The sequence below is a fragment of the Chiloscyllium plagiosum genome, chromosome 40, assembly GCF_004010195.1.
Source record: "Chiloscyllium plagiosum isolate BGI_BamShark_2017 chromosome 40, ASM401019v2, whole genome shotgun sequence".
Taxonomy (NCBI): Eukaryota; Metazoa; Chordata; class Chondrichthyes; order Orectolobiformes; family Hemiscylliidae; genus Chiloscyllium; species Chiloscyllium plagiosum.
This window is the reverse complement of record NC_057749.1, coordinates 25,523,501-25,549,532: the sequence shown is the minus strand read 5'-3', so window position 1 is coordinate 25,549,532 and position 26,032 is coordinate 25,523,501. Positions and strand designations below refer to the sequence as shown.

Sequence of the window (26,032 nt, the reverse complement as noted above, 5' to 3'; positions counted from 1 at the left end):
CTCCCATCAACTTCATGGCTGCCAGCGGGTTGGGATTTGGTTAGGGGATTGGCACAGGCTGGTGATTGGAACAAATTCTGTTCCAGAGGACACAGTGCAGCAGAGAGAAGGCAACAGAGCTGGTCCCAAAATACAGAATGAGGTTCTGATAAAACAGAGTTGTAACCCAAATGGGGAAGGCGAACAAAGGTGACGATGATTACAAACTGCCAAACTCATGGAGCCATAATTTTCCTTTGAAATTAGAGAATGGAAAGCAGGAATGCTGAAATTGGGATTGATTTATCCAACAACCCCTGTAGAAAGCTAGGAGAAAAGTGTCAGAGAATAGCAAATCCCTACCAAAGGAGAACACAAAAAGTAGAACAAAGGAGGGCCATTTGGCCCTCCAAGACAGCGCTGTCATATTTTGCCTTTCCATACCAAAACTGTTTTCACTTACAGCATCCATATCCCTCTATTCCCTTCCTATTCATGTATTTATTCAGGTTCTTCTTCAGTGCTGCTGTTGTGTCTGTTTCCACCACTTCCTCTGGCACTCACCACCCCTTGTGTGAAAGATTTGCTTCGTACATCTCTTTTAAACCTCCCCCATACCTTGCACCTTGAACCTGTACCCCCTAGTTTGGTACATGTTTAGTTTGTTGGAAAGATTTTAACACTTTTTTTCAAGCAATGAGGATTGATTTCATTTTGAAAAGTGAATATTAAACACTTTAATACATGATCAAAACACAGGAAAGGTGCTTTTGTAACACTATAGAGCCGGTCATTCTGCCATTCACTACATGCCAAGATTTACTCACTAGATGAACCTCCTCACACTCTACAACTACAGGCAGTCATTGCTGGCATTGGAATTGGAAGAAGACTCCCTTCAGGACAGCAATAATTACAGAGCATTGAACGACCTTACCCTGCCACCTGGCTGGTCATAGAACTGTAGCTAATAACACAAAGTTAGGCAGCATTGCAGACAGTGTAGATGATAGCATAAAATTAGGAAGGGATATTAATAGACTAAGTGGTGGACAAAATCGTGGCAGACACAGTTTAATATAAACAAGTATGAGTTATCCATTTTGGACTAAAACAGGATAGATCAAGGTACTTTCTAGATGGCCTGATGTTAAAAACAATGGATGCCCAAAAGGACTCAGGGGTTCAGGTGCATAGATCTTTAAAATGTTATGAATAGGTGCAGAAAATAATCAATTATTAGAAGACTAGCCTTTACATCTGGAGGACTGGGATACAAGGATGCAGAAGGTATGCTGCAGTTATACAAAAGCCACTTGGAGTACAGTAAGCAGATCTGGTATCACATCTTAGGAAGGATAGATTGGCGTTAGACGGAGAACAATGTAGGTTTACAAGAATGATATTTGGACTTCATGGGTTAAGTTATGAGGAGAGATTATACAAATTTTATTTAGACTTTGGAAGGTTGAGCGGTGATCTGATCAAAGCCTTCAAAATATTGACAGGAAAACTCAGGGTAGATAATGATAAACTATATCCTCTGATTGGGGATTCCAGAACTCAGGGCATTGCGTGAGAGGAAGGACCAGATCATTCAAGAGAGATGCTAAGAAACACTTCTACACATAAAGGGTGGTAGGGGTTTAGAATTGTCTTCCATAATTGGCAGTGAATGCTGGATCAGTTGTTAATTTTAAATCTGAGATCAACAATTGTTAAGCAAATGTGTTGAGAGATAAGGGCCAAAGGCAGGTGTGTGGAGTTAAGCTACAGATCAGCCAATATCTCATTGAATGATGGAACAGACTCAAGGGGCTGAATGGCATTTTCGTGTTCCTATCCACGATTGAGCCAAGCTTCCTAATTACCATTTGGGACCAGACCTATATTTCACAACATGCTGCCCACTTTGTGAAATTTAATACTTACTGCCAGAGCGGATGCTTGTGGTAATAATCGTAAGGTTCCCTAACGTTTGGTTGTTCTCTGCTGCATTTGCCAATACTTTCACTGCTTCTGAACTTGATAGTGGTGTGGCATTAGTGTCATATTCCAATTGACCCACTGATTCAATGGATCCACTCCTGAAATGCAATAAATCATATCAATCCTTTTATTAGGTTCAGCAAAATAGCTTTTCAATTTCACATGTCAGATCACTATTTGATTTGTATTGTCGCATACAGAGCTTCTAAACAACAAGCACTTCTGAATAACCAATCTCGATTTATATTTTTTTGTAACAAATTGGCACTTTATTCCCACTGACTCCTAATGTAAGGCATTGAGGTGTGATCCCCCTTTCAGTGCTGCTCAGATTAAATGGCTGAGTGTGCAGATTGATGAATTAGAGGATTAAATGTTGATCATAGTGATATTAGATTAGATTACTTACAGTGTGGAAACAGGCCCTTCGGCCCAACAAGTCCACACCGACCCGCTGAAGCGCAACCCACCCATACCCCTAACCTAACACTATGGGCAATTTAGCACGGCCAATTCACCTGACCCGCACATCTTTTGGACTGTGGGAGGAAACCGGAGCACCCGGAGGAAACCCACGCAGACACGGGGAGAACATGCAAACTCCACACAGTCAGTCGCCTGAGGTGGGAATTGAACCCAGGTCTCTGGCGCTGTGAGGCAGCAGTGCTAACCACTGTGCCACCGCACCGCCACAACTCTTGTTTATACTCCCACCTTCTACTTTCAGAATTCAGGTTAGACTGTTGCTTTTTCATTAGAATAACCCTTTGTGACTTCCCCCAGCTGGAGAGGTACAACATCTTTGCAACATCCTTTGTGATAATTCACGAGTGAGTGCTCTATATTCTCAACGGAGTGGGAACTTTTTATTGGTACCGGTACAGCTCATGTTCATTCAGATTGCTGCTGCTGAAATTGTTTGATTCCCTTTTAAAAACAGGAGAATGTGATGCCAACACAGACCGGAAGATGCAGACGGAGGCTATTCAGCCCATTGACTTGGCTTACGGCCCATTCAATTTTTTGTTTTATTCCCTGTGTGCACTGCTAGCTAGGCCAGCATTTATTACTCAGAGTCAACCACAACGCTGTGGATCTGGAGTCACATGTAGGCCAGACCAGGTAAGGACAGCAAAAAGAACAGAAATTGCTGGAAAAGCTCTGCAGGTCTGAAAGCATCTGTGAACAGAAATGAGAGTTATCGTTTTGGGTCAAGGGACCTATCCTCGGAACTGTTCTGAGTTCTCAGGAAGGGTCACGACGTAAAACGTTAACTCTCATTTCTATACTTAGCTGCTTCCAGGCCTGCAGAGCTTCTCCAACAATTTCTGTCTTTGTTTCTGATTTACAGAATCCGTAGTCTTTTCAGTTTTAATCAGGTAAGGACAGCGTAAAGAAAATTTGTGAACCAGATGGATATCTACCACATTCAGCAGTGGCCACATGGTCACTACTGGGCTGGTGTTTTAATTGATTTAATTAATTCCTCAATATTTTAGACTTGGAGGTGCCGGTGTTGTACTAGGGTGGACAAAGTCAAAAATCACTCAACACCAGTTCATAGTCCAACAGGTTTATTTGGAAGCATTGGCTTTCAAATAAACCTGTTGGACTTTAATCTGATGTTGTGTGATTTTTTTTAACTCAATATTTTAGGGAATTGTGGATTACTAGTCCAATGACATTATCATGCTTGCCCAGATCTTCTGGGTTAGTCAGCTGATCCTGCCCTTATTAATAAGGGACGTAGAGTACAAAAACCAAGGAAGTGATGCCGAACTTGCATAGAATAGTTGTTCAACTTCAGCTGGAGTACTGTGTCTCAGCTGTGGGTGCCATACTATGTAAACAATGTGAGTACATCGCAGACAGTGCAGAAGTGAGTTATTAGCAACGTTCTGGGTAAAAGAAACGCCAGGCACGAGGATCAATTGAAGAAAGTGGAACCGTTTCCCTTGGAGGGAAGATGGCTGAGAGGAGGTCTAACTGTGTTTTCCAAGACCATGAGTGGGTAGTTAGGGGTAAAGCTGTTACTGCTTGTAAAAGGCACAGCTTTGCGAGAGGGTCTAGACTTCACATGATGTGTGATTGAAGCAAGAGCAAAGTGAGAGTGTGTTAGAGTAAGGAGTGCACTGTCTGGTGTGGGAAAGGCAGGGTCAATTGAGGCATCGGAGCATTTGGGTAGTTAGGGAGATGGGCTAAAGTAAGGAGACCCCACACCAGCCAAAGGCAGTCAGTGCAGGCACGATGGCCTGACTCACCTGCTTCTGAGGCACAATAATTCCCTGACCCTGAGACGCTGCTACACCACCATCTCCCAACATAATATTATAATGAAATTAAGAATGCAGAAGAAATTTACAAGGATGTTGCCAGGACTCAAGGAAGTGAGTTATCGGGAGAGGTTGGACAAGCTAGGACTTTTTTCTTAAGAGCATAGGAGACTAAGGGGGGACTTTATAGAGATGTAGAAGATCAGGAGAGGCACGGATTGGGTGAACGCACTCAGTCTTTTCCCCAGGATTGGGGAATCAAGGACTAGAGGGCATCAGTTTAAGGTTAGAGGGGAAAGAATAAAGGGAACCTGAGTGGCAATTTTTTTCCACACAGAGGGTGGTATGGAATGAGCTGCCAGCAGAAGTGGTTGAGGCAGGTACACAAACGATATTTAAAAGGCATTTGAACAAATACATGGACAGGAAAGGTTTAGAAGGATATGGGCCAAGTGTAGGGTTATGGGGTCAGAGCGGATTGACATTTAGGTTGGCATGACCAGTTTGTGCCAAAGAGCCTGTGTCCGTGTTGGTGGACACTATGATTCTATGATTCTATATCCACTGTCCTGGCAACAGTTTCAAAGTCATGGACAAACTCTGAGAGGTTAGTTTTCTCCAAATTGCATCGGGGTTGCAAATTAAAAACAAAAGCTATTAACAAGCTCATTAACAAACCGCGACCACTGCCTGATTAGACTGAGCCCACTGCCTACCTGAACCTTATGACACGGTATCCTCGAAAACCAGTAGGTGCACGTCTACGGTATAACGCTGTAAGCTTTAAAAGAAAGAAACATTTTAAGATCCAGTCTGAATAATTTTCATAAGTAATCACTGATAACAGAATCTTGAATATTTATCACTTCAGTTGTGGTTCAACAAGTAGTGTATTTGAATCACAGAACCCCTACAGTGTGGAAACAGGCCCTTCGGCCCAACATGTCCACACCGATCCTCCGAAGAGTAATCCACCCAGAACCATTCGCCGACCCTATTATTCTATATTTACCCCTGACTAATGCACCTAACCTACACCTCCCTGAACACTATGGGCAATTTAGCATGGCCAATCCATCTAACCTAGAGATCTTTGGAGTTCCTGAACTGAAATGCTGTGGCTTGAAGTCTCTCTTCAAATTCTCAGCCACCTTCCCTCCAAGGGAAATGGTTCCAATTTCTTCAATTGATCCTTGTGCCTGGCATTTCTCATACTCGGAACGTTTCTAGTAACTCACTTCTGCACTCTCTGTGACGCACTCACATGGTTTATATAATGTGACACCTACAGCTAGACACAATACTCCAGCTGAGGTTGAACAACTATTCTGTATAAATTCAACATCATTTCCTTGGTTTTTGTACTCTACGTCCCGATTAATAAAGCCAGGATCACCCGACTAACCCAGAAGATCTGGGCATACATGGTAATGTCATTGGACCAGTAATTCACAATTCCCTAAAATATTGAGGAATTCAATAAAAACCTCAGTTAAAAAGACAAACCAATAGTGACCACGTTATTGGCTGAGGTAGAATGTGAAGAAAATCTCCTCCCCCCCATCCCTGAGAGTGAAGGCAGTGACTCAAAAGCTAAAATAAAACACAGCTCAGGACAAACCATTAGCAGATAAAGTGCCAAGTACAGGAGTTGGGATATCATGCTGAGGTTGTACAGAACATTGGTGAGGTCTCCTGTGGAGTACTGTGTCCAGTTCTGGTTGCCTTGCTATAGGAAGGAGATTATTAAGCTGGAGAAGGTTCTGAAATCATTAACCAGGATGTTGCCATGAAAAGAGGGTTTGAGTTATAAAAATAGATTGGAAAGGCTGGGACATTTTCATTGTAGCCTAAGGAGGTTGAGGGGTGACCTTATTGAGGTTTATAAAATCACAAGGGACACAGAAAAGATGAATGACAAAGCTCACTTCCCCAGAGTGGGGGGAGTTCAAAACCCGGGAGCACAGTTTTAAGATGAGGGGAGAAAGATTTAAAAAAGACATGAGGGCAATGTTTCACACCGAGACTGGTTTGTGTGTGGAATGAAATGCCAGAGGAAGAGGTGGTTATGGGTATAACTGAGTCCTGAAGCAGGGTTAATACCCACAACATTGACATTTCCACCTCCTGATGCTGCTGGATTTCTTTGTTCTTCCAGCCTCCAGTTTGTCTACACTGGCCATACCAGCATTTATTGCCCATTCCTAGTATTTCCTAGAGATCAGTTGAGAGTCAACCACATTGCTGTGGGTCTCGAGTCAAATCAGGTAAGGATGGTTTCCTTCTGTAAAAGGCGTTAGTGAACCAGATGGGTTTTTCCCCAACAGTCATTTTGCAATCATCATACACCCTTAATGCCAGACCTTTATGGAATTCCCATGGTGGCATTTGAACCCAGTCCCTCAGTATATTAGGAGAAAGTGAGGACTGGAGATGCTGGAGATCAGAGCTGAAAAATTTGTTGCTGGAAAAGCACAGCAAGTCAGGCAGCATCCAAGGAGCAGGAGAATCGACATTTCGGGTATAAGCCCTTCTTCAGGAATGAGGAAGGTGTGCCAAGCAGGCTAAGATAAAAGGTAGGGAGGAGGGACTTGGGGGAGGGGTGTTGGGGGAGGGCTCCTAGGTGGAAGATGAGGTGCTCTTCCTCCAGGCATCGTGTTGCCATGGTCTGGCGATGGAGGAGACCAAGGACCTGCATGTCCTTGGTGGAGTGGAGGGGGAGTTAAAGTAACATTACCTGGGTCACTGGATTAACAGACTAGCCATCACCTCTTGTCCTCCATTGTCTGGTTACCCTTGAGCCAAGCTTAGGCAGTGCAACAAAAATTGCTGTTGGGTTACAGTTCCTGACACACTGTGGAGTTAGGGCTCACATTTCATGTCAAAGTCAGGTATCCAAACCAGAATGGAAAATTCTGCCTGTTAACTTTGATTCTCACTTCACAGACGTAGCCCTGCCTAGTATTTCTAGCATTCTCAGATTTTATTTCAGATATCCTGAAGATGCAAAACACATTCCCCTCAGACTTTGATTCACTGAATCATTTGAGTCTGCTGATATTAAATGAGTCATCAAGGAATCATCTACGTAGAAGCAAATTCAGTATTATCAAAATGGCAAGATAAAGGGAAAAAAATTTCCGTTCCATTAACCGCAAAATTATACTGCTGAAATTTTCCATTTAAGGATAGGATCTATGCTAAATCAGCACCAGTGCAGATGTACACTTTGTAGATCTTTACAAAACATTTTTAAACACTCAATATTATATACAAGTAGAGAAGCAGGAAAAAACAAACTTACTTGACGTTCTACACTGTCTCTAAGATTCTGAAACTCAGGTGAATTACTATTAGATAATGCTGGTGTAAAAGTTCCATTGAGAGCCACGGTCACAGGTGTCACAAGAACATTGGCCGTTGTTGTCGGTGCTGGTGTTACATTGGCTGTTGTCGATGCTTGTGTTGTATTGGCTGTTGTCGATGCTTCTGTTACATTGACTGTTGTCGATGTTTGTGTTGTATTGGCTGTTGTTGTTGATGCTTCTGTTACATTGACTGCTGCTGTTGATGCTTGTGTTACATTGGCTGCTGCTGTTGATGCTTGTGTTACATTGGCTGCTGTTGTTGATGTTTGTGTTGTATTGGCTGTTGTTGATGCTTGTGTTGTATTGGCTGTTGTTGATGCTTGTGTTGCATTGGCCGTTGTTGGAGATTCAGATGTAGTTGACACTGTGCTTCTGGTTGTGGGTGTTGATGTTCTGGTGGTGGTCATTGCTGGGATGGTGGTCGCTGAGAATGGAAAGAGTACTGTTTATGTTCCTGAACAATTTTAACGTATTCCGTTCTCTCTGGTTAATATAGTTGAAATGAGATATCTCAAGAAAAAATGATCAACAGTGCATTTTCCCCAACATTAAATTAAAATATCCTATTACGATATTACAGAATAAGTTGCATTCTCCTTTTAATGATGTCTGAGGCTCACTGTCCATTTGACAGGCATACCATAACTGGCAAAACCTTCAACCTGATCTCATATGATTAAATGAATAAGATAATTATGCCCCTGGGCCATTAAAGTTCACTAAGAAACAATAGAGCATGAGAGGACATGAATTTTTCTTCATCTGAAGTGTGCAACATCTTTGTGCAGGAACAGTAAAAGATATATTCTAAGTCATAACATGCAATATTTTAATAACGTTGCAAATATTCTGAATATCCTCCTGCTCCAAACTATTGAGAACATCTGATTTCAAATATTTGTATTTGAATTATGGAATTAAAAAAAAGTCACAGAATGGTGGAGAAGTTTGAGGTTCTAAGGAGAAACCAAGATTGTCACATGGTTAACTGTCTGGATCAATGGTGCTGGAAGAGTATGAAGGGCTTTTGCCCAAAACGTCGATTTTGCTGAAGCTCCCCGATGCTGCCTGAATTGCTGTGCTCTTCCAGCACCATTGATCCAGAATCTGGTTTCCAGCATCTGCAGTCATTGTTTTTACCCACATGGTTAACTGTGCCTAGCACCACCAGCTAAGATACTGTACTCAATATTATTATGATGGAATTAGTTTATGGAGATCCTTCTCTTGGTCTAAAAAAATTAACTCCATTTGGATAAGGTGCTCATAACTCCTATCTATCCCTTCAGATAGAAGATCACACAGCATTATTTGGAAGGACTCTGAGGTAGTTCTCAATGGGTCCTAACCAACATCCACCCTTAAACAACACTTGAAGTAAATTATTCAACTATTTATCTCCTTGTTTGTGGGAGCTTGATGTGCCTAAATAGGCTGTACATGACCTTCAGGTTGACAGTTATGGCTCATTCGTCTCAAGGGTCTCCAGTTAAACAATGCTTTTGCTTTAGAATTCATGTACTCATTTTTGATTTTGACCGGGGTTTCACCCCTTCCAAGATCTGTAACCTTTTCCAGTTGCAGAAGACTCTGACATACCTGGGCTCATTTAACTGTGGCCTCCGCACCGCCCTTTATCATTAGCCGCTTTCCCTTCAGTCGCTGTGGAATTCCATTTCTAAACCTCACTGCCTTTTTAGCCCCACTTCCCTCCATTTGGTTTCTCCATTAAAAACTAGATCTTTGATCAGCTTTTTAGCCATCTGCCTTTTGTGATTTAACGTTAACCATTGTTCAACAATCTTCATTTCTATTTCCTTTTAGTACCTTAAAGGGACTATATAAATAGATGCTTTTGGTGTACAAACCACAAAGGGATTGTTTGGCTGGATTTATAACTCAACTGACCTCTGTACTGGGATTGGGCAGGGAAGGAGGCACAGTCTCCATTGTTCCATGCAGCACCCCTTCACAGTGTTCAAGCAAACCATTCCAAAGTGGTACCATTGACTCATAGAGTCTTGGAGTTGCACAGCGTGGAAAGAGACCCTTTGGTCCAACTCATCCATGCTGACCAGATATCCTAAATTAACCTAGTCCCATTAACCAACATTTGGCCCATAACTGTGAACTCTTCCTATTCATATGCCCAACCAGATGCCTTTTAAACATTGTTATTGTACCTACCCCCACCACTTCCTCTGACAGCTCATAACATATTTTTCTCACCCTCTGTGTGAAAAAGTTGCCCCTTAGGTCCCTTTTATATCTTTCCGCTCTCACCCTAAACCTATGCCCTCTAGTCCTGGACTCCCCTAACCTGGAAAAAAGACGTTGTCTATTTACCCTATGCATGCCCTTCATGATTTTATAAACCTCTATAAGGTCACCCCGCAGTCCCCAATGGTCCAGGGAAAACAGCCCCAGCCTATTCAGCTTCTCCCTATAGCTCAAATCCTCCAACCCTGACAATATGCTTGAAAATCTTTTCTGTTCCCTTTCAAGTTTCACAACATTAATTCCTATAGCAGGGAGATCAGAATTGCATGCAGTATTCCAAAAGTGGCCTAACTAATGTCCTGTACAGCTGCAATATCACATCTTAACTCTTATAGTCAATGCTCAGACCAATAAAGGCAAGCATACCAAATGCCTTATTCACTATCCTGTCTCCCTTCGCCTCCACTTTCGAGGACTCTCTTTGTTGCACTGTCTTTGTTCAGCAACACTCCCCAGGACTTTACCATATCAAGATACAACTGAGGGGGGGGGTCCGTGGGTGACAGATTTATAACCTGTACCCACCAACTTGGCATGTCTGTGGCAGTTTGGAGGCAGTCATTCCTTACTTATTCACCATTAAGATTTACAGTTAAACACTACAAACAAAAAGAAGGTGTTATGGTTATGGATAACATACTTGTGCCCATAAGGAAGTTGATGTCCAAGCTGAAATCAGCCTTCACGAATGTTTCACTGTTATCAATGATTGTTTGGGTAACAGTTGATTGCTTTGTTGTTCCAAAACTGAATACTGTTGTTACATCTGCTATAGTAGATCCATTCCTAGATTGTTGTAAAGAGAAACAAAAAAAAGAGTTTGGGAAAAGGTTAAATACAGTGGACTCACTGTAGCCTGAAAACACAGATGCATCAAATCCATTAAATGCACCGACGAACTGGGTCTGGTACTCATAGGTGCTACCAATAATGGGAAAGGGACCTTACCCTTACCGATAATACAGAGATATGTTTAGCATTTTCTTTATTTTCAAGTGATTGGTACTTACCTAAATCCATTGATTACGACCTCAGTGAAGTTCGGATCATTTCCAAAGACACTGTTTATCTACAGCACAAGAAGGCAAGAATAAATGTGTTTAATGGGGGCCATGCAGTGTCAGGTTCTCAGGACATGAATCGCTCCCGACATACCCAAAACAATCTCTCGCTCCAGATGGAGAGCTCTGTATGAGGGGAGTGTCATCTGGGCAATCCGGCAATAGGAGTCAAGTTGCATGACACTTCCATTGGGCGGGATGGGACCATTCACGACAGCAGATTCGCCGCCAATGATTAGCCACCGCCCATTGGCCACTGAAGATGATTAGCCACATCCAGTAAGTTTAAAATGTTAGAGAACAAGCATATCTAAACTATATAAAATCGTCGTTACGTTGGTTAAGGTAGTGTTTGCGTTGTTTCAGTAACAACTTATTTTCGTTACAGGAGAGCTTCTTTTAAGCTTGTGGTTTTTTTTCCATTTACCCTCAAATCTTCAAAATGGAAAAAGCAATTATTAGTAAACGTGAAAATAAGAAGTGTTACCACGATGGTTTTATATATGTCTTTGATAAACTGTCCAAGAGTGATTCAAGTATTAAGTTTTGGCGATGTGAACATTCGTATTGTGTTCTTATAGTGTTCTTATTAACGATTGTGTAGCTGATGTCCCTCAGTCAGTCCTAGCATCTTTACCGATGACAAGCAACGTGAAGAAAATAATTTTACGATAAAGGAATGATAGGAGACTCAGACGATAGAATACAAAAAAAAATTGTTCTTGAATACGGTGAGATTGTACGATGAAAGAGACTGTTTGGAATATCTTAGAGGAATAGCGCATAAGTATCAAATGAACTAAAATTTCATTGTTTAATATTAATGTGAGACTTTACTGCCATTATAAAGATTTTTAAAATATATTTCTTTTTTCTGGTTAAAGTTTGTAACTCATTTTTATATATAAACCAATAAAATGATATTTATTTTACCTCTTTTTTTAAATCAATATGTAGTTGTATAAATAAAGGGGAATGAGAAGTATGAAAGAACAGGCGGGAGGGAAAACAATCAGTACATTTATATATGTTTACGGTGGCGAATACTCTCCAGAGGTCAAATGACCCCAGTGGAGAAACGCTGGTGGAGAATCTGCCGTGGTGAATCATCACCAACCCCCCTTGTGAATGTTACAGATCGAAAATGCACACAGGGCTCACCACGGAACGTGTCAACTCTAGTGGAAGTATTCGGAATCACATCAATAACGTCTCCAAATGGCCATTTTAAACACTCCCGTTCCTGTGATCCATTCCAACATGATCCATGAATGAAGGGACAGGAACACTGAATGGTGGGTGGTGGCCAGGATCTTGTAATCCTGAGGTTTGATCATCCCAGGCTCGAATTCCTAGTGGGTGTCCCTGCTGCTTCAAGCCTTATACCAACAGGACTCATAAAGCTGAGCACACCCAGTGTGGTGAGCTACCTCTCAGCGGTGGTGACAAGCTAGTGGTCCTGTATTTACAGAGTACAAATGAATGTTTCAGAGCCTTTGTGTTTGGCAATGACACATTCAGACCAAGTGCACCTCTCGTTAGCTTGTGAAGCTGCTTTCTACCCAAGAACTTTCATGGACCAAGAATTGCTTGGAGCTTTCTCAGAAAGATGTTTGCACTGAATAAGGCTCTGATAGATCTTGGTAAGTGCCCCTAACAGAATATCACCACCACAATAACGGTAATGCATGGGGACTAACAGCAAATGGTATGTGATCAGTTTAACATGTTAAAGCTTCTAACTATATCAGCACTCCTTGGTAGAGGGCGAAAGCTTTAGTATTGTGTCTGTAAATCAATCATTCTATTCTCTCCCATGCAAATGTGTGTGGGCTATAAGCTGCGGTAATGAAACACTGCAGCTAAGCATGGCTGGAAATCTGAGAATATTATTTTTGCCAGTTTTAGAAAATTCCTTTTATATTCGCACATCATCCAAGTCTGCGTGGAAGACTTACCACATTTGTCACTCTGGAGCTGAGTGCAATGAACTCGGGAGTTGATCTATCATTCAGCTCAATTGTGAAGGTAGTAGTTTCAAACCGTAGTGCCACTGGAATACGGTCAAATTCAAGACCCTGACCTGAGGAAGGAAAGACCATGATAGATCACGTCTAAATGTACACTTACATAGCAAATAGAACAGGACAGCACAGGAACAGGCCCTTCGGTCCACATTGTTGTGCTGGACGTGATGCCAAATTAAACTAGTCCCTTCTATCTGCCCTTGGTCCCCATCCATTCCTTGCATATTCCTGTCCTTATCTAAATGCCCCTATTGTACCTCCATCCACCACTCCTGGCAGCATATTCCAGATTCCTACCACTCTCTGTGCAGAAAACCTGCCCCTCACATTTCCTTTGAACTTGCCCCCTCTCACCTTAAATGCATGCTCCCTAGGTTTAGATATTTCAAGTCTGGAAAAATGTTTCTGACCGTCAACCCTATCTATGCATCTCATAATGTTACAGACTTCTGTCAGGTCTCCCCTCATCCTCCGCTCCTCCAGAGGAAAGCAACCTGAGTTTTTCTGAGTTTTCCTGAAGAAGGCTCATGCCCGAAACGTCGATTCTCCTGTTCCTTGGATGCTGTCTGACCTGCTGCGCTTTTCCAGCAACACATTTTCAGCTCTGATCTCCAGCATCTGCAGTCCTCACTTTCTCCTCCTGAGTTTTTCTAACCTCTCCTGATAGCTCATATGCTCTGGGTGGCATGGTGACTCAGTGGTTAGCACTGCTGCCTCACAGTATCAGGGTCCCAAGTTTGATTCCAGCCTCGGGCACCTGTCTGTGTGGAGTTTGCACATTCTCCCAGTGTCTGTGTGGGTTTCCTCCGGGTGCTCCGGTTTCCTCCCACAGTCCAAAGATGTGCAGGTCAGGTAAATTGGCCATGGGAAATTGCCCATAGTGTTAGGTGCATTAGTCAGAGGGAAGTGGGTCTGGGTGGGTTGGTCTTTGGAGGGTTGGTGTGGACTTGTTGGGCTGAAGGGCCTGTTTCCACACTGTAGGGAATCTAATCTCTAATCCAGGCAGCATCCTGGTAAACCTTTTCTGCACCCTCCTCAAAGCCTCCACATAATGTGATGACCAGAACTGCAAGCAATATTCTGGGTGTAGCCTAACCAAAGTCTTACAAAGCTACATTTACATCTCAACTTCTTTTCAGACAGCACATTGTCACCTATGTATTTAACTGTGTTCCCAACACAGGCGAGGGGGCCAGCACCACGCGAAGTAGGTGCTTTAAGCTGTGCAGGTACACTCATCCATTTCATGTTTGTAATGCATGCACTTGGACTGTAGGGATAGCATAGTTCAGTTGACTGCATGACTGGTTTGTGATGCAGGGTGAGACCAACAGCGTTGGCTCTATTCCTGTAGTGACTGAGGTTGCAGACTGGCACATTCCAAGGTGTTGAGGGACGGACTGAAGCTTGGGGCAGCTGCTGCCAAGGCGCGGCGGGGAAAGACCACCGTGTAACATCTGCCTGCCTAAAGAAGAACAGGGGGCCCGCGCAGTCATTTGGGCTCTGCTGACCCCTCAGCTAAAAATGTAATTGTACTGACCTGTAAATAGGAATGATTACTCTGTTTCGGTATGCAAACAAATGGAATGTTTACATATGTATGGCATGTCCAACTGTACAGACCATTAAAGTATTTTATGGATAAAGTATATTTTTGAAATAAAAAAAAAGACTGAGGTTATTGTGAAGGACTCCCTTTCTCAACCTTGCTCTTTGCCTGAGGTGTGATGACCCTCTGGTTAAACTCACTACTGTTTGTCTGTCTTTCTAATGAGAGATCAGCCCAGACATTCTTCAGGGACTAGGGTGATTACACTGGAAGATCTTTGATTAAAATATGGGATGCAAAGAAGATCTGGCAATTTGGGATGTTCATCAAATAAAGCCCACATTTAATCCTTCTCTGCTTCCTCAGAATACAAGTAAGGTAATTCTTCCATCACTGCTGCTCCCGCATGTATTAAGCGCAGCCATTGGGATGTTTGTAAAATTGGGAGATGGGAGAAATTGGGTTTGCCATACTGCTCATACGTTTCCCCATTATCCTGACAAACATTACAACCAAGAGTGAAAATTACGCCAAAATGACTGACCAGCGCACAGACTGGTCTCTCGGTGAGAGCTCAAGGGGCAAACATTACTGGGCAATATTCTAACGTCTAGTGGTCTTGGAAATTTCCATCCAATGTGAACCTCTCTTCGGTTCTTTCAATACAGGGCGACATTTAAGGCAAATTCGTTTGCCACAGTGCAGCAGTGGGTTTGTTTCCTCTGTGTGGAGGCATGAAGGTGAGGTGAATGTGTAAAGTGTCTTATAGTCCATGAGGAATCAATGGCTACATTTTGGCTGCTCCCGTCCATTTCCAGTGCAATCCAGTCGCAGCATTGCCACTCGTCATTCACTGTTCCACCAAGTGGAATGCAGCCTGCATTAGATTAGATTCCCGACAGTATGGAAACAGGCCACTTGACCCAACAAGTCCACACTGACCCTCCGAAGAGTAACCCACCCAGACCCACTTCCCTCTGACTAATGCACCTAGTACTATGGGCAATTCAGCATGGCCAGTCCACCTAACCTGCACATCTTTGGATTGTGGGAGGAAACCGGGGAGAATGTGCAAACTCCACACACTCACCTGAGGCTGGAATTGAACCCGAGACCCTGGTGCTGTGAGACAGCAGTGCTAACCACTGTGCCACCGTGCCACCACGGTAAAAGGCCATGGCATATTGAAATGCAAATATTAATTGACACTTCAAGGCAGTTCTGCTTGTCCTTAACTTTTCTCAAATATTAAAATAGTCACCTTTATTTGCAAAGTTCAACTGTTCAATACAAACAGGAAGAGCATTTGTGTGCATGGAAATCATCCTGACTGATGATTAGGCGTTCACCGTACACACTGTGAAGAGTTAAATGGCTGGTGAATGCCAATCATGATGAGGAGGTGCCGGAGCTGGACTGGGGTGTCTGAAGTTAAAAATCAAACAATGCCAGGTTATAGTCCAACAGGTTTATTTGAAGGTACTTTCAAATAAACGGAGGAGAAAGTGAGGACGGCAGATGCTAGAGAATCAGAGTCTAGATTAGAGTGGTGCTGGAAAAGCACAGCAGGTCAGGCAACATCAAAAGAGCAAGAAACAGTTGAAAACAGAGAGGTCAAGGGCGGGTAATAGACCGGCATGGGGTATCCAGGTGGATGGGGTGGGCGAAGGGGTCCTCAGAGGGTGGGTGGGAGTCTTGATGAAAAAAGTAAGCTTGGAGGCGGCGGAAGAAGTGTTTGATATCACAACGCGTATTGAATTTGTTGATGTGTGGACGGTAGGGGATGAAGGTAAGGCCTTTGCTGAGGACTGATCATTCGCCCTCAGTGAGGGAGAGGTCTGGGGGGTAGTGAAAACTCGGCAGGGCTGGTGAAGGACTTTTGCCTGAAATGTCAATTTTCCTGCTCCTCGGATGCTGCCTACCTGCTGTGTTTTTCCAGCACCACTTTAATCTTGACTCTGCAGAACAATAATGCCTGGACTTCAAGCCAGTTTATCGTCTTTGCAGATGAAGCACATTGAGTCATTTCTTGATGCTAGGCATGAAGACAAGACACATTCACACTAACAGGCACTCACCGTTTACTTGAACAGTGGATCTGATGATATCAAAACCTGAACTGTTAACATTATTAATGATCAGATCTCGCAGGAATGGTCGGTCTTCTATTTTGGTCGTGTTGATCTGGACGTGTACAGCCACCTTTACCTTTGAGGAAGCATTGCTGGAAAAAGAACAGAAACGTGATAGGCTGCTTGGTTGCTAGGCGGAATCCTGCTCAATAAGTCGTTTGGTCTCCCTTCTCCCATTCACAATGTTTCATTCAGTTAGCGCCTGGTTCAGATGTCTGTAAAACATTAATTCAAAGCTGGGATGCCATTGACTGCACAGAATGCTTCAGTCAGACATCGGCTCAGCCCTGTCCTATCAAAGTAGCCACTGATTCATTAGAAAGATGGCTGGTGTCCAGGTTTACTTGCCAAAATATAGAACATAGAACATTACAGCACAGTACAGGCCCTTCGACCCTCGATATTGCACCGACCTGTCATACCAATCTGAAGCCCATCTAACCTACACTATTCCATGTATGTCCATATGCTTGTCCAATGATGACTTAAATGTACTTAAAGTTGGCGAATCTACTACCGTTGCAGGCAAAGCATTCCATACCCTTACTACTCTCTGAGTAAAGAAACTACCTCTGACATCTGTCCTATGTCTATTACCCCTCAATTTAAAACTATGTCCCCTCGTGCTCACCGTCACCATACTTGGAAAAAGGCACTCCCTATCCACCCTATCTAACACTCTGATTGTCTCTAACACCAAGGGACGGCAATCAAGGGCTTCAGCTAACATCTGAGACCTGATTTGGGAGGAAATACTAATTGAGAGCTCAACGTTAAAGCGGAATGGTTACTGATCTGAAAAATAAATCATGAGAGCTGGACAATTAGTTCAAGCAACTGTGAAGAAAATTAATGAAATGAGGAATGTTTTCTTCATGTAGATGGGCAAATTTTAACCTCCTGGTGACACTGGAAGATGGGAGAAATTGGGTTTGCGGTACTGCTCATGTGTTTCCCCATTATCCTGACAATCATTACGGCCAAGAGTGAAAATTACGCCAAGACGACTGACCAATGCACAGACTGGTCTCTCCTTGAGAGCTCAAGGGGCAAACATTACTGGGCAATATTCTAACGTCTAGTGGTCTTTGGAAATTTCCATCCAATGTGAACCTCTCTTCCGTTCTTTCAATACGGAGCGACATTTAAGGCAAATCCGTTTGCCACAGTGCAGCAGTGGGTTCGTTCGCTCTGTGTGGAGGCATGAAGGTGAGGTGAATGCGTAAACTGTCTTATAGTCCGTGAGGAATCAATGGGTACAAAGCTGGGAGAGTGAAACACTTCTGAGGGAAAGACCAACCATGACTTCTTATGACCCTGCAATCAACTGGAATGATTTCCATTCCTCATTTGGAAGTTCTGAGATCAGTTATTCAACTTTGACTGGAATTTGTTTATTCAAACACCTTCAGGAGATTGTACTGAGCCTGACGAAGTGATTTAGACTCCTATGTTGCCGATGGGCGTTGAATACTGAAGCAGAAATATTCACTGCAACTTTAGCCTCTAACAGCTACAAATCACTGACAGATACATCATTGGCAGCCTTCGAAAGCTTGAAATAAAAACGGGATGAAAGTGGACATACCTGAACACAACACGAGAATTAGGCAGCACCTCTGGGGAAAATCCTGATCTGAGAACGTTTTCGAGCTGTTTGACAGAAAGAGAAACCCAGTGAGAAAGACTGTATGCTTAATCTCGGCTCTTTGAGATTTTCAAATTGTATTCACAATTTGTTGCTACATACCCAGGAGACGACTGCATCTCGCAGACTTGTAAAGTCACTGGAAGTATTGCTGGTGAGTGAATCAGTAAAAGTCACGTTTTCTATCACAAACAAAATATTCAGAGAAACTGGCTCCAAATTGTTCACAGTGATACCTGAATAAAAAGCAGATAATCAGTATGAAAACACAGTCAGCTGACAGTGTAGATCATGAAACATTACAGTTTCTGTGTTCCAGGCGGAGTCTTTGGGAATTCTGATCGGGAATCTGTAGACAGCAATCTGCAGATTCCAGTTTTCCAGCTACGGATTTTGAAATGCAGGAAGGTTCTAAGACAATGTGACATGTGATTCCTCAATATGCAACCTCCAATTTGGAGACCCCCCCCCCCCCTCTGCTGTGTGCATTTATTAATTCAACCCTTCCACTCCCATCAACTTCATGGCTGCCAGTGGGTTGGGATTTGGTTAGGGGATTGGCACAGGCTGGTGAATAAGGTGACTGGGTGATTGGAGCAAATTCTGCTCCAGAGGACACAGTGCAGCAGAGAGAAGGCAACAGAGCTGGTCCCAAAATACAGAATGAGGTTTTGATAAGATGCAGCTGACCCCCGATAGGGAAGGTGAAACAAGGAGGTGAACCATGCGTAAGCTCACCACGCTCTGTGCGTACACAATGTTGCAACTCTGCCTTGACAGTCTGCTTTGTCTGCAAACTGCAAGAACCTGCCATGGGTTTTCTGTAATATGAGCCTCATGTCTTCGAATAGTTTTTCTATTTGAGTGCATTAATTCACAGAGTTAACCAATTCCCGCTAAACAACTGATCACTAAACATTAACTTGACAACAACAGAAGTAGAAAGCCCAAAGTGTCTCTCTTTTCCATTTAAACTACAGGATGCTGCGGTTTAGGATTTATCAAACCATCATTCCTGCAGAATGCCAGGAGCTAGATGCCAAAAGAGCTACAAATCCCTACAAGCCACCATTTTGATGACCACTGAAAGAGCATTGATATACATGGAATGTTGTCCAAATAGAACCTCCGCTCCTGGAATACAGGCTGGGATAAAATTAGAAGAGATTTTAACACTGTATTAGCAATTTATTTTGAAAAATAAATATTAGACACTGTAATATATTACCTAAACATTGTGGAAGGCTACTTTGGTAATGCAGGAATTGGCCATTCTACCATACACTAAATGCCAATGTTTACAGGCCAGATGAACCTCCTCACACTCTCCTTTATAACTCCAGGGAAAGCCATTGATTGCATTGGTGGGCATGTTGGAAAATCTCCTGCCAGGAATCTAATCATTACAGCATATGGAAAGACTCCACCTTATTGCCTGACCTGTCGCAGAATTGCAGCTCTACACATTCTGTGTTATACTTGTTGGCATCACTGGTGGGATCAGTATTCTTTGCCCATCCCAAGTAGCCATCTTTAAGATGGTAGGTGACCCCCCCCCCTTCATGAACTGTGGCAGTCTGTGGGCTGTACAGGCATCCACAGCAAGGTTAGAGAGGGAGTGCCATGATTTTGACCTGGTGACACTGAAGGAATGGCGATATACTTCCAAGTCCGGCAGTGAACAATTGCAGTGTGCTGCTGTGCAGAGGGACCTGGGTGTCCTTGTGCATGAATCACAAAAAAAATGGTTCGCAGGTACAGCAGCTAATTAATTCAGCAAATTGTGCTTCCTTGCGAGAGGGATGGAGTTTAAAAGCAGGGAGGTTATGCTGCAGCTGTACAGGGTGCTGGTGAGGCTACACCTGGACTACTGTGTACAGTTTTGGTCTCCTGATATGAGAAAGGATCTATTGGCACTGGAGGGGATGTAGAAGAAGTTCATTACATTGATTCTGGAGTTGAGAGCTTGGCTTATGAGGAAGGATTGAGTAGGCTGGGACTATACTCATTGGAATTTAGACAAATGAGTAGAAACCATAAAATGATGAACGGAATAGATGAGATAGAATCAAGGAGTTGTTTCTAATGGTGGGTGAAACTAGAACTAGGGAGCAAGCCTCAAAATAAGGGGGAGCAGATTTCGGACTGAGTTGAGGAGGAACTTCTTCACCCAAGGGGTTGTGAATCTGTGGAGTTCCCTGCCCAGTGAAGCAGTTGAGGCTTCCTTATTGAATTTTTTTAAGGCAAAGACAGATTTTTGAACAGTAAAAAAATTAAGGGTTATGATGAGCGGGCGGGTCAGTGGAGCTGTGTTTATGGAAAGACAGCCATGATCTTATTGAATGGCGGAACAGGCTCGATGGGCCAGATGGCCTACTCCTGCTCCTAGTTCTTATACGTGCAGCTTGGAAAGGATCATGCAGATGGCATTGAGCTTCACAAGTTGAGGCAAGACCAACAATATAAAATGTCATACATTTTTCACAACATCTAATACTTACTTTCAGACTGGATGGATTCCTGAATGACTGAAAGGTTCCCTAAATTCGTGCTATTATTCACTTCGTTTGCCAACACTTTGACTGTTTCTGAAGGAGATAGTGGCTGAGTGTTTTCTTCAAAAAACAAGCTGCTGTTTACAGCAATGGATCCCGGACTGAAAAAGAAATAAATTAGACATGCCGTGTTAATAGATTCATTGACGTCAGTCTGTGATTTCACATTTTGGTGTATTTTAGGGACTGTGTTGTTGCGTGAGAGGGCAGAACGTTAAAAGGCAAGGCCAAGTCAGAATTTGAATGGCCTATCTGTTTTGTATCAATCTTTCAACCAACCCTCTCCTGCAGTATCTCTAATTAAATATGATCTATCTCCTGCATGTTCAATGAGGATAGTGGAAAGGTTGATTAGTAAAATAGGCTAATAAACTGTGCAATTAAAGAATTGGTTTTTGATCACAGTGGTAATGCGCACTGCACGTTATGTTACTGCTGCTTGTACTCCCAGCTTCCAATTTTGAGAATTTGCCATTTCAACATTATGTTTCTGGACAATCCTTTATTTAATAGATTCAAGGAGAAATAAAGTGTATAACATCACCAGGGTCGCACATTGGCAGTACTACCTCACAGTACACGCTATCCGGGTTCAATTCCAGCCATGAGTGACTGTCTATCTGATGTTTGCATCTTCTCCTTGAATCTGCTCTGGTTTCCTTCCATACTCCAAAGACATGCAGGTTAGGTGGACCGGCCATGCTATGTTGCCCTGTGGTGTGCAGGCTAGGTGGGTTAACTATAGTAAATGTGCGTTTACAAGGACAGGGTGGGATTGCACTTTGGAGAGTTGGAGCTGACTCAATGGACCAAATGGCGTCCATCTGAGCTGTGTCATGGCAATCAAAAATCCATGTGAGGGTGCATTTTAAAATGAGCAAGTTGCAACGTTGGACATTAACACACTTTCTATTCACAAGCTTTGTCTCTGCAGTCACAATTTGTGTTCATTTGTGGCCAAAGTTTCTCACAGGCCAACATTCCCTGCTCAATTTTTTGTTAGCAGCTGTTTCTAACTGTGTGGCTGCAGGTGAGCTCTCTATTTCTCAAAATCCCATCATTAGTTTGTAGGTAAATGAACTGAGTTGTTGCTATGAGTTCTGCGATGTCTGGTCAATCACATCTCAAAACTGAAGAAATTCGAGCTTTATCTTGTTTAATTCTGCAGGTTGCTTGAAAGAGTCCCCAGTTCCAGTTACACCATTCTGGTCCCTACTGGCCCCTTTTCCGCATGACATGCTTATCCAAATCTTGCTGTTCAATGCTCTCCCATTAAACCATGCATAACTTTAGTTCCAAGCTCTAACACTGAACTCTATATATGCATACATAGCACGACAAGAAAACTATTCATCAATTAACCATGACCAAGGTTGTTAAATTGAGCCCATTTCCTACCTGAAACTGTTGACCCTTGCCCGAATAAAATTAAGCAGCCTTCTTCGGTATATTCTCCCGAGCTTCAAAGGAAAGAAATACATTAGGATCTGGTTGGAATTGTTTTATAATTAATCAGCAAAATTAACTGCTTTAATGGCTGTTTAAATACGCTCAACCTTTAGTCGCGAACCAGAGATTTTAAACTCCGGTTTCACTCAGGGGAACGTGAGTGTAAAACCCATGTCGAATGTTGCAGTGCCGATGGAGGTATTTTACTTTGGAGGGAATTGTTCAGCTGATCAGATAATCTACACTTTTTAAGTCTTAGGTGAGCAATAAAAGTTGTTTGGGAATACAGGGAGAATTCCCCTTTTCTATAATGAATGTTTAGGTTCATTCCATTAATGTCAATGAGGAGGCCAGATGCAGTTTAACATCTTGCTCGCTAGAGCTTCTGACAGTGCACCACTTCCACAACATTGCATTGCAATGTCACACTGGATAATGAAATCAAAAAGTCACAACTAAAAAAAAAGCAGAGTGTTGGGAAGACCCAGCATCTGTGAAGAAAGCAGTAAAGTTAACCTTTCAAGCCGATAACCCTTCATCGGAGTCTGGTAGGAGAGAAGAGCTAACCTTCTTCAAAGGGACCATTCCTGGAAGAGATGCTGCCATGAATAACACAATGGCCCTAACACAGACTCCAGATACCAGAAAAAACTAATAACTGAATGGACCACCATTGTATTTTGGCAGAAAGATCTTAGATTTTTTTTTATCCACTGCCCCTTGCCAACAGCTGACCCCCAGGCTTCAGTGAGTCCCACAGCATGTAGTCCTGGAGTTTGGGATGTGCCAGTCTGCAACAGTCGGTTGAGGTCAATTCTTATGTTTGTTTCCATTGCTGGATTCCTCCTGGGACACATTGCCAGGCTGTCTCCAGAGGACCCCCAGGCACCCCCATCAGAACAGCAGCATTCGTTTGGGATTTTATATCCTCTCAAAAGCGGCAATTGAAACAAGAAGTGCTGGAAAAACTCAGCAGGCCAGGTGATTTTTGGGAAGAGAGACTGATATGGTAGGACATCCACTGGGAAAATTTAAGGACATTGGACTTGATATCTGGGAGGGAACTGAGGTGGTACAGCTTGGAAATTCTTCCCTCTGTGTTCTTTCCCCTGTCACTTCCCTGACCCCCAGCTCTCTGGTAATGAACTTGTTAATTCCAGTTGAAATGAAAAACCAATTAAGGCTATTATTTAGAAGCTGCCTGAACTGCTTCTGCGACTATTAGTGTTTTATGATCATCTCAGCACTTCAGCTAATGAGTGACAAAGCATCAGCTATACAAAAGGGATTGTTTAACATATTGCGAGTTTGCTTATTAAAGCTCAGACACATTGTTGAAGAACTTTGGAAAATCACTTCAGGGCTGTGGTGTGCTCAGCTGCATACAGGACCCTCAAACTGAGGCTGAACCAGATGAAACACACATCATTCTCTTCCTTGTGATTGAGACAAAGGGAGCACATGTGGCACAGTGTGTACTGTCCTGATTCTGAGCCTGAAGCTTCAGTTTTGTCTCCCAGTCCACGAGTTGATGGCTACAGAAAGAGCATCTATATGAGGGTGGGTCAACCTAACAATCACCCCAGCACACTTCTGACAGAGTTTAAGAAAGGTAGTGGACAATTCTCTTGGTCAGGCACACTGGCTGTGAATGGGACCATTTCTAGCTGCATGCTCTGGGTGGCACGGTGGCTCAGTGGTTAGCACTGTAGCCTCACAGCACCAGGATCCTGGGTTCGATTCCCGCCTGTCTGTGTGAAGTTTGCACATCCTCCCTGTGTCTGCATGGGTTTCCTCCGGGTGCTCCGGTTTCCTCCCACAGTCCAAAGATGTACAGGTCAGGTGGATTGGCCACAGTCAATTGCCCACAGTGTTAGGTGCGTTAGTCAGGGGTAAATATAGGGTCAGGGAATGGGCTTGGGTGGGTTTCTCTTCGGAGGGGCGGTGTGAACTTGTTGGGCCCAAGGGCCTGTTTCCACACTGTAGAGAATCGAATCTAAGCCTGGCAATGTGTGCCAGGAGGAATCCAGTAATGGAAACAATGGGGCAGCACAGTGGCTCAGTGGTTATGGGGCAGCATGGTGGCTCAGTGGTCAGCACTGCTGCCTCACAGCGCCAGGGACTTGGGCTCGATTCCAGCCTCGGGTGACTGTGTGGAGTTTGCACATTTTCCCTGTGTCTGCATGTGTTCCCTCTACTATCTAAAGATGTGCAGGTTAGGTAAATTGGTCATAGTGTTCAGAGATGTGAGGGTTAGGTGCACTAGTCAGGGGTAAGTATAGGGTAGGGGAATGGGTCTGGGTGGGTTATGCTTCGGAGGGTCAGTGTGGACTTGTTGGGCCGAAGGGCCAGTTTCCATACTGTGGGGATTCTATTATGCTATGAAACAGATGTAAAAGTTGCCCTCGACTGAGTGTTGCAGACTGGCACATTGCAAGCTCCAGACTATGTGCTGAGGGATGCACTGAACCTTGGGGAAGCTGTTGGCAAGGGGGAATGGGGAAAAGAAACGACATTTAAGATCTTTTTGCCAAAGTACAATAGTGATCCATTCAGTTATTAGACCCTCTCAGATATACGTAAATATTATCCAAGTTCAAAGACTGGACAGAACTGCTTCAGTAACTGTGTATGCACCTGAAGCTTTTAATGAATAAAGTATATTTATGCAATAATTTTTAAAAAGGCAGTGCTGTGCTGTCCTATATCAAGACAAAAAATGATGTATGTGAATGAAATGTAAACAGCCACCGCACAAAGTGGGTAAAGCTCCTCTTCCCATCGTGACTGGCAGGAGTGGCTGCCTTTAATGTCTGATATATGAAATGTGCTGGGACACAGAATTCTCTGCAGCTGAATTGAACCAGCACACTCAGGGACATAGGAGAGTGATAAAATTCTGCAGACACAGGCAGTGGCATAAACATGGCAATACAACAAATTTGTTTGCTATACCTACAAAGGTTTGCAAGCTGAAAATCTCCATTTGAGAAAGGTAAGATACAATATATTAAAACTTTTATGATACTGAGTAGGTGTTAGGGACCATAATTGGAACAGCCAACATAAAAAGAGGTTTTCAAAGAACAAGACTTACTGTAGCTTCTATATCAACCGCAAGATTCCTGAACTCATCAGAATTAGGATTGCTTAAACCTGGTGTAAACGTTTCATCTAATCGGAACTCCAAACGAGTCACAGGAACGGTTACTGGTGCCACTGTACTGGTTGGAGGAGTTGTGATTGAAGTAGTTGCTGAGAATGTTGTTTCAGTTGTTGTACCAGTGGTTGTGGTAGTTGGTTCTGGTGTTGTTGTACCAGTGGTTGTGGTAGTTGGTTCTGATGTTGTTGTTCCTGCGGTGGTAGTTGGTTCTGATGCTGTTGTTCCTGCGGTAGTCGTTGGTTCTGGTGTTGTTGTTCCTGCGGTGGTCGTTGGTTCTGATGCTGTTGTTCCTGCAGTGGTAGTTGCTTCTGGTGTTGTTCCTGCGGTGGTAGTTGGTTCTGATGCTGTTGTTCCTGCGGTGGTAGTTGGTTCTGGTGTTGTTGTTCCTGCGGTGGTAGTTGGTTCTGATGCTGTTGTTCCTGCGGTGGTAGTTGCTTCTGGTGTTGTTGTTCCTGCGGTGGTAGTTGGTTCTGGTGTTGTTCCTGCTGTGGTAGTTGGTTCTGGTGTTGTTGTCCCTGCGGTGGTAGTTGGTTCTGCTGTTGTTCCTGCGGTGGTAGCT

The 26,032-nt window shown here is 43.3% G+C and overlaps 1 protein-coding gene across 1 annotated transcript in view; it reads right to left on the bottom strand.

The window, feature by feature from the left end:
- The window catches only part of LOC122542635 (uncharacterized threonine-rich GPI-anchored glycoprotein PJ4664.02-like), a 51,629-nt gene that overhangs the window by 12,640 nt on the left and 12,957 nt on the right, over nucleotides 1-26,032 (bottom strand). The window contains exons 4-16 of the mRNA XM_043680621.1: nucleotides 25,802-26,004; nucleotides 25,408-25,672; nucleotides 22,260-22,321; nucleotides 20,808-20,962; nucleotides 18,409-18,542; nucleotides 18,247-18,311; nucleotides 16,605-16,750; nucleotides 12,909-13,033; nucleotides 10,900-10,958; nucleotides 10,530-10,675; nucleotides 7,546-8,033; nucleotides 4,958-5,022; nucleotides 1,912-2,066 (exon numbers count right to left, since the gene is read on the bottom strand). Of these exons, the coding sequence (XP_043536556.1) occupies nucleotides 1,912-2,066; nucleotides 4,958-5,022; nucleotides 7,546-8,033; nucleotides 10,530-10,675; nucleotides 10,900-10,958; nucleotides 12,909-13,033; nucleotides 16,605-16,750; nucleotides 18,247-18,311; nucleotides 18,409-18,542; nucleotides 20,808-20,962; nucleotides 22,260-22,321; nucleotides 25,408-25,672; nucleotides 25,802-26,004 (2,068 nt within the window). The remainder of the gene's footprint in view (nucleotides 1-1,911; nucleotides 2,067-4,957; nucleotides 5,023-7,545; nucleotides 8,034-10,529; nucleotides 10,676-10,899; nucleotides 10,959-12,908; nucleotides 13,034-16,604; nucleotides 16,751-18,246; nucleotides 18,312-18,408; nucleotides 18,543-20,807; nucleotides 20,963-22,259; nucleotides 22,322-25,407; nucleotides 25,673-25,801; nucleotides 26,005-26,032) is intronic.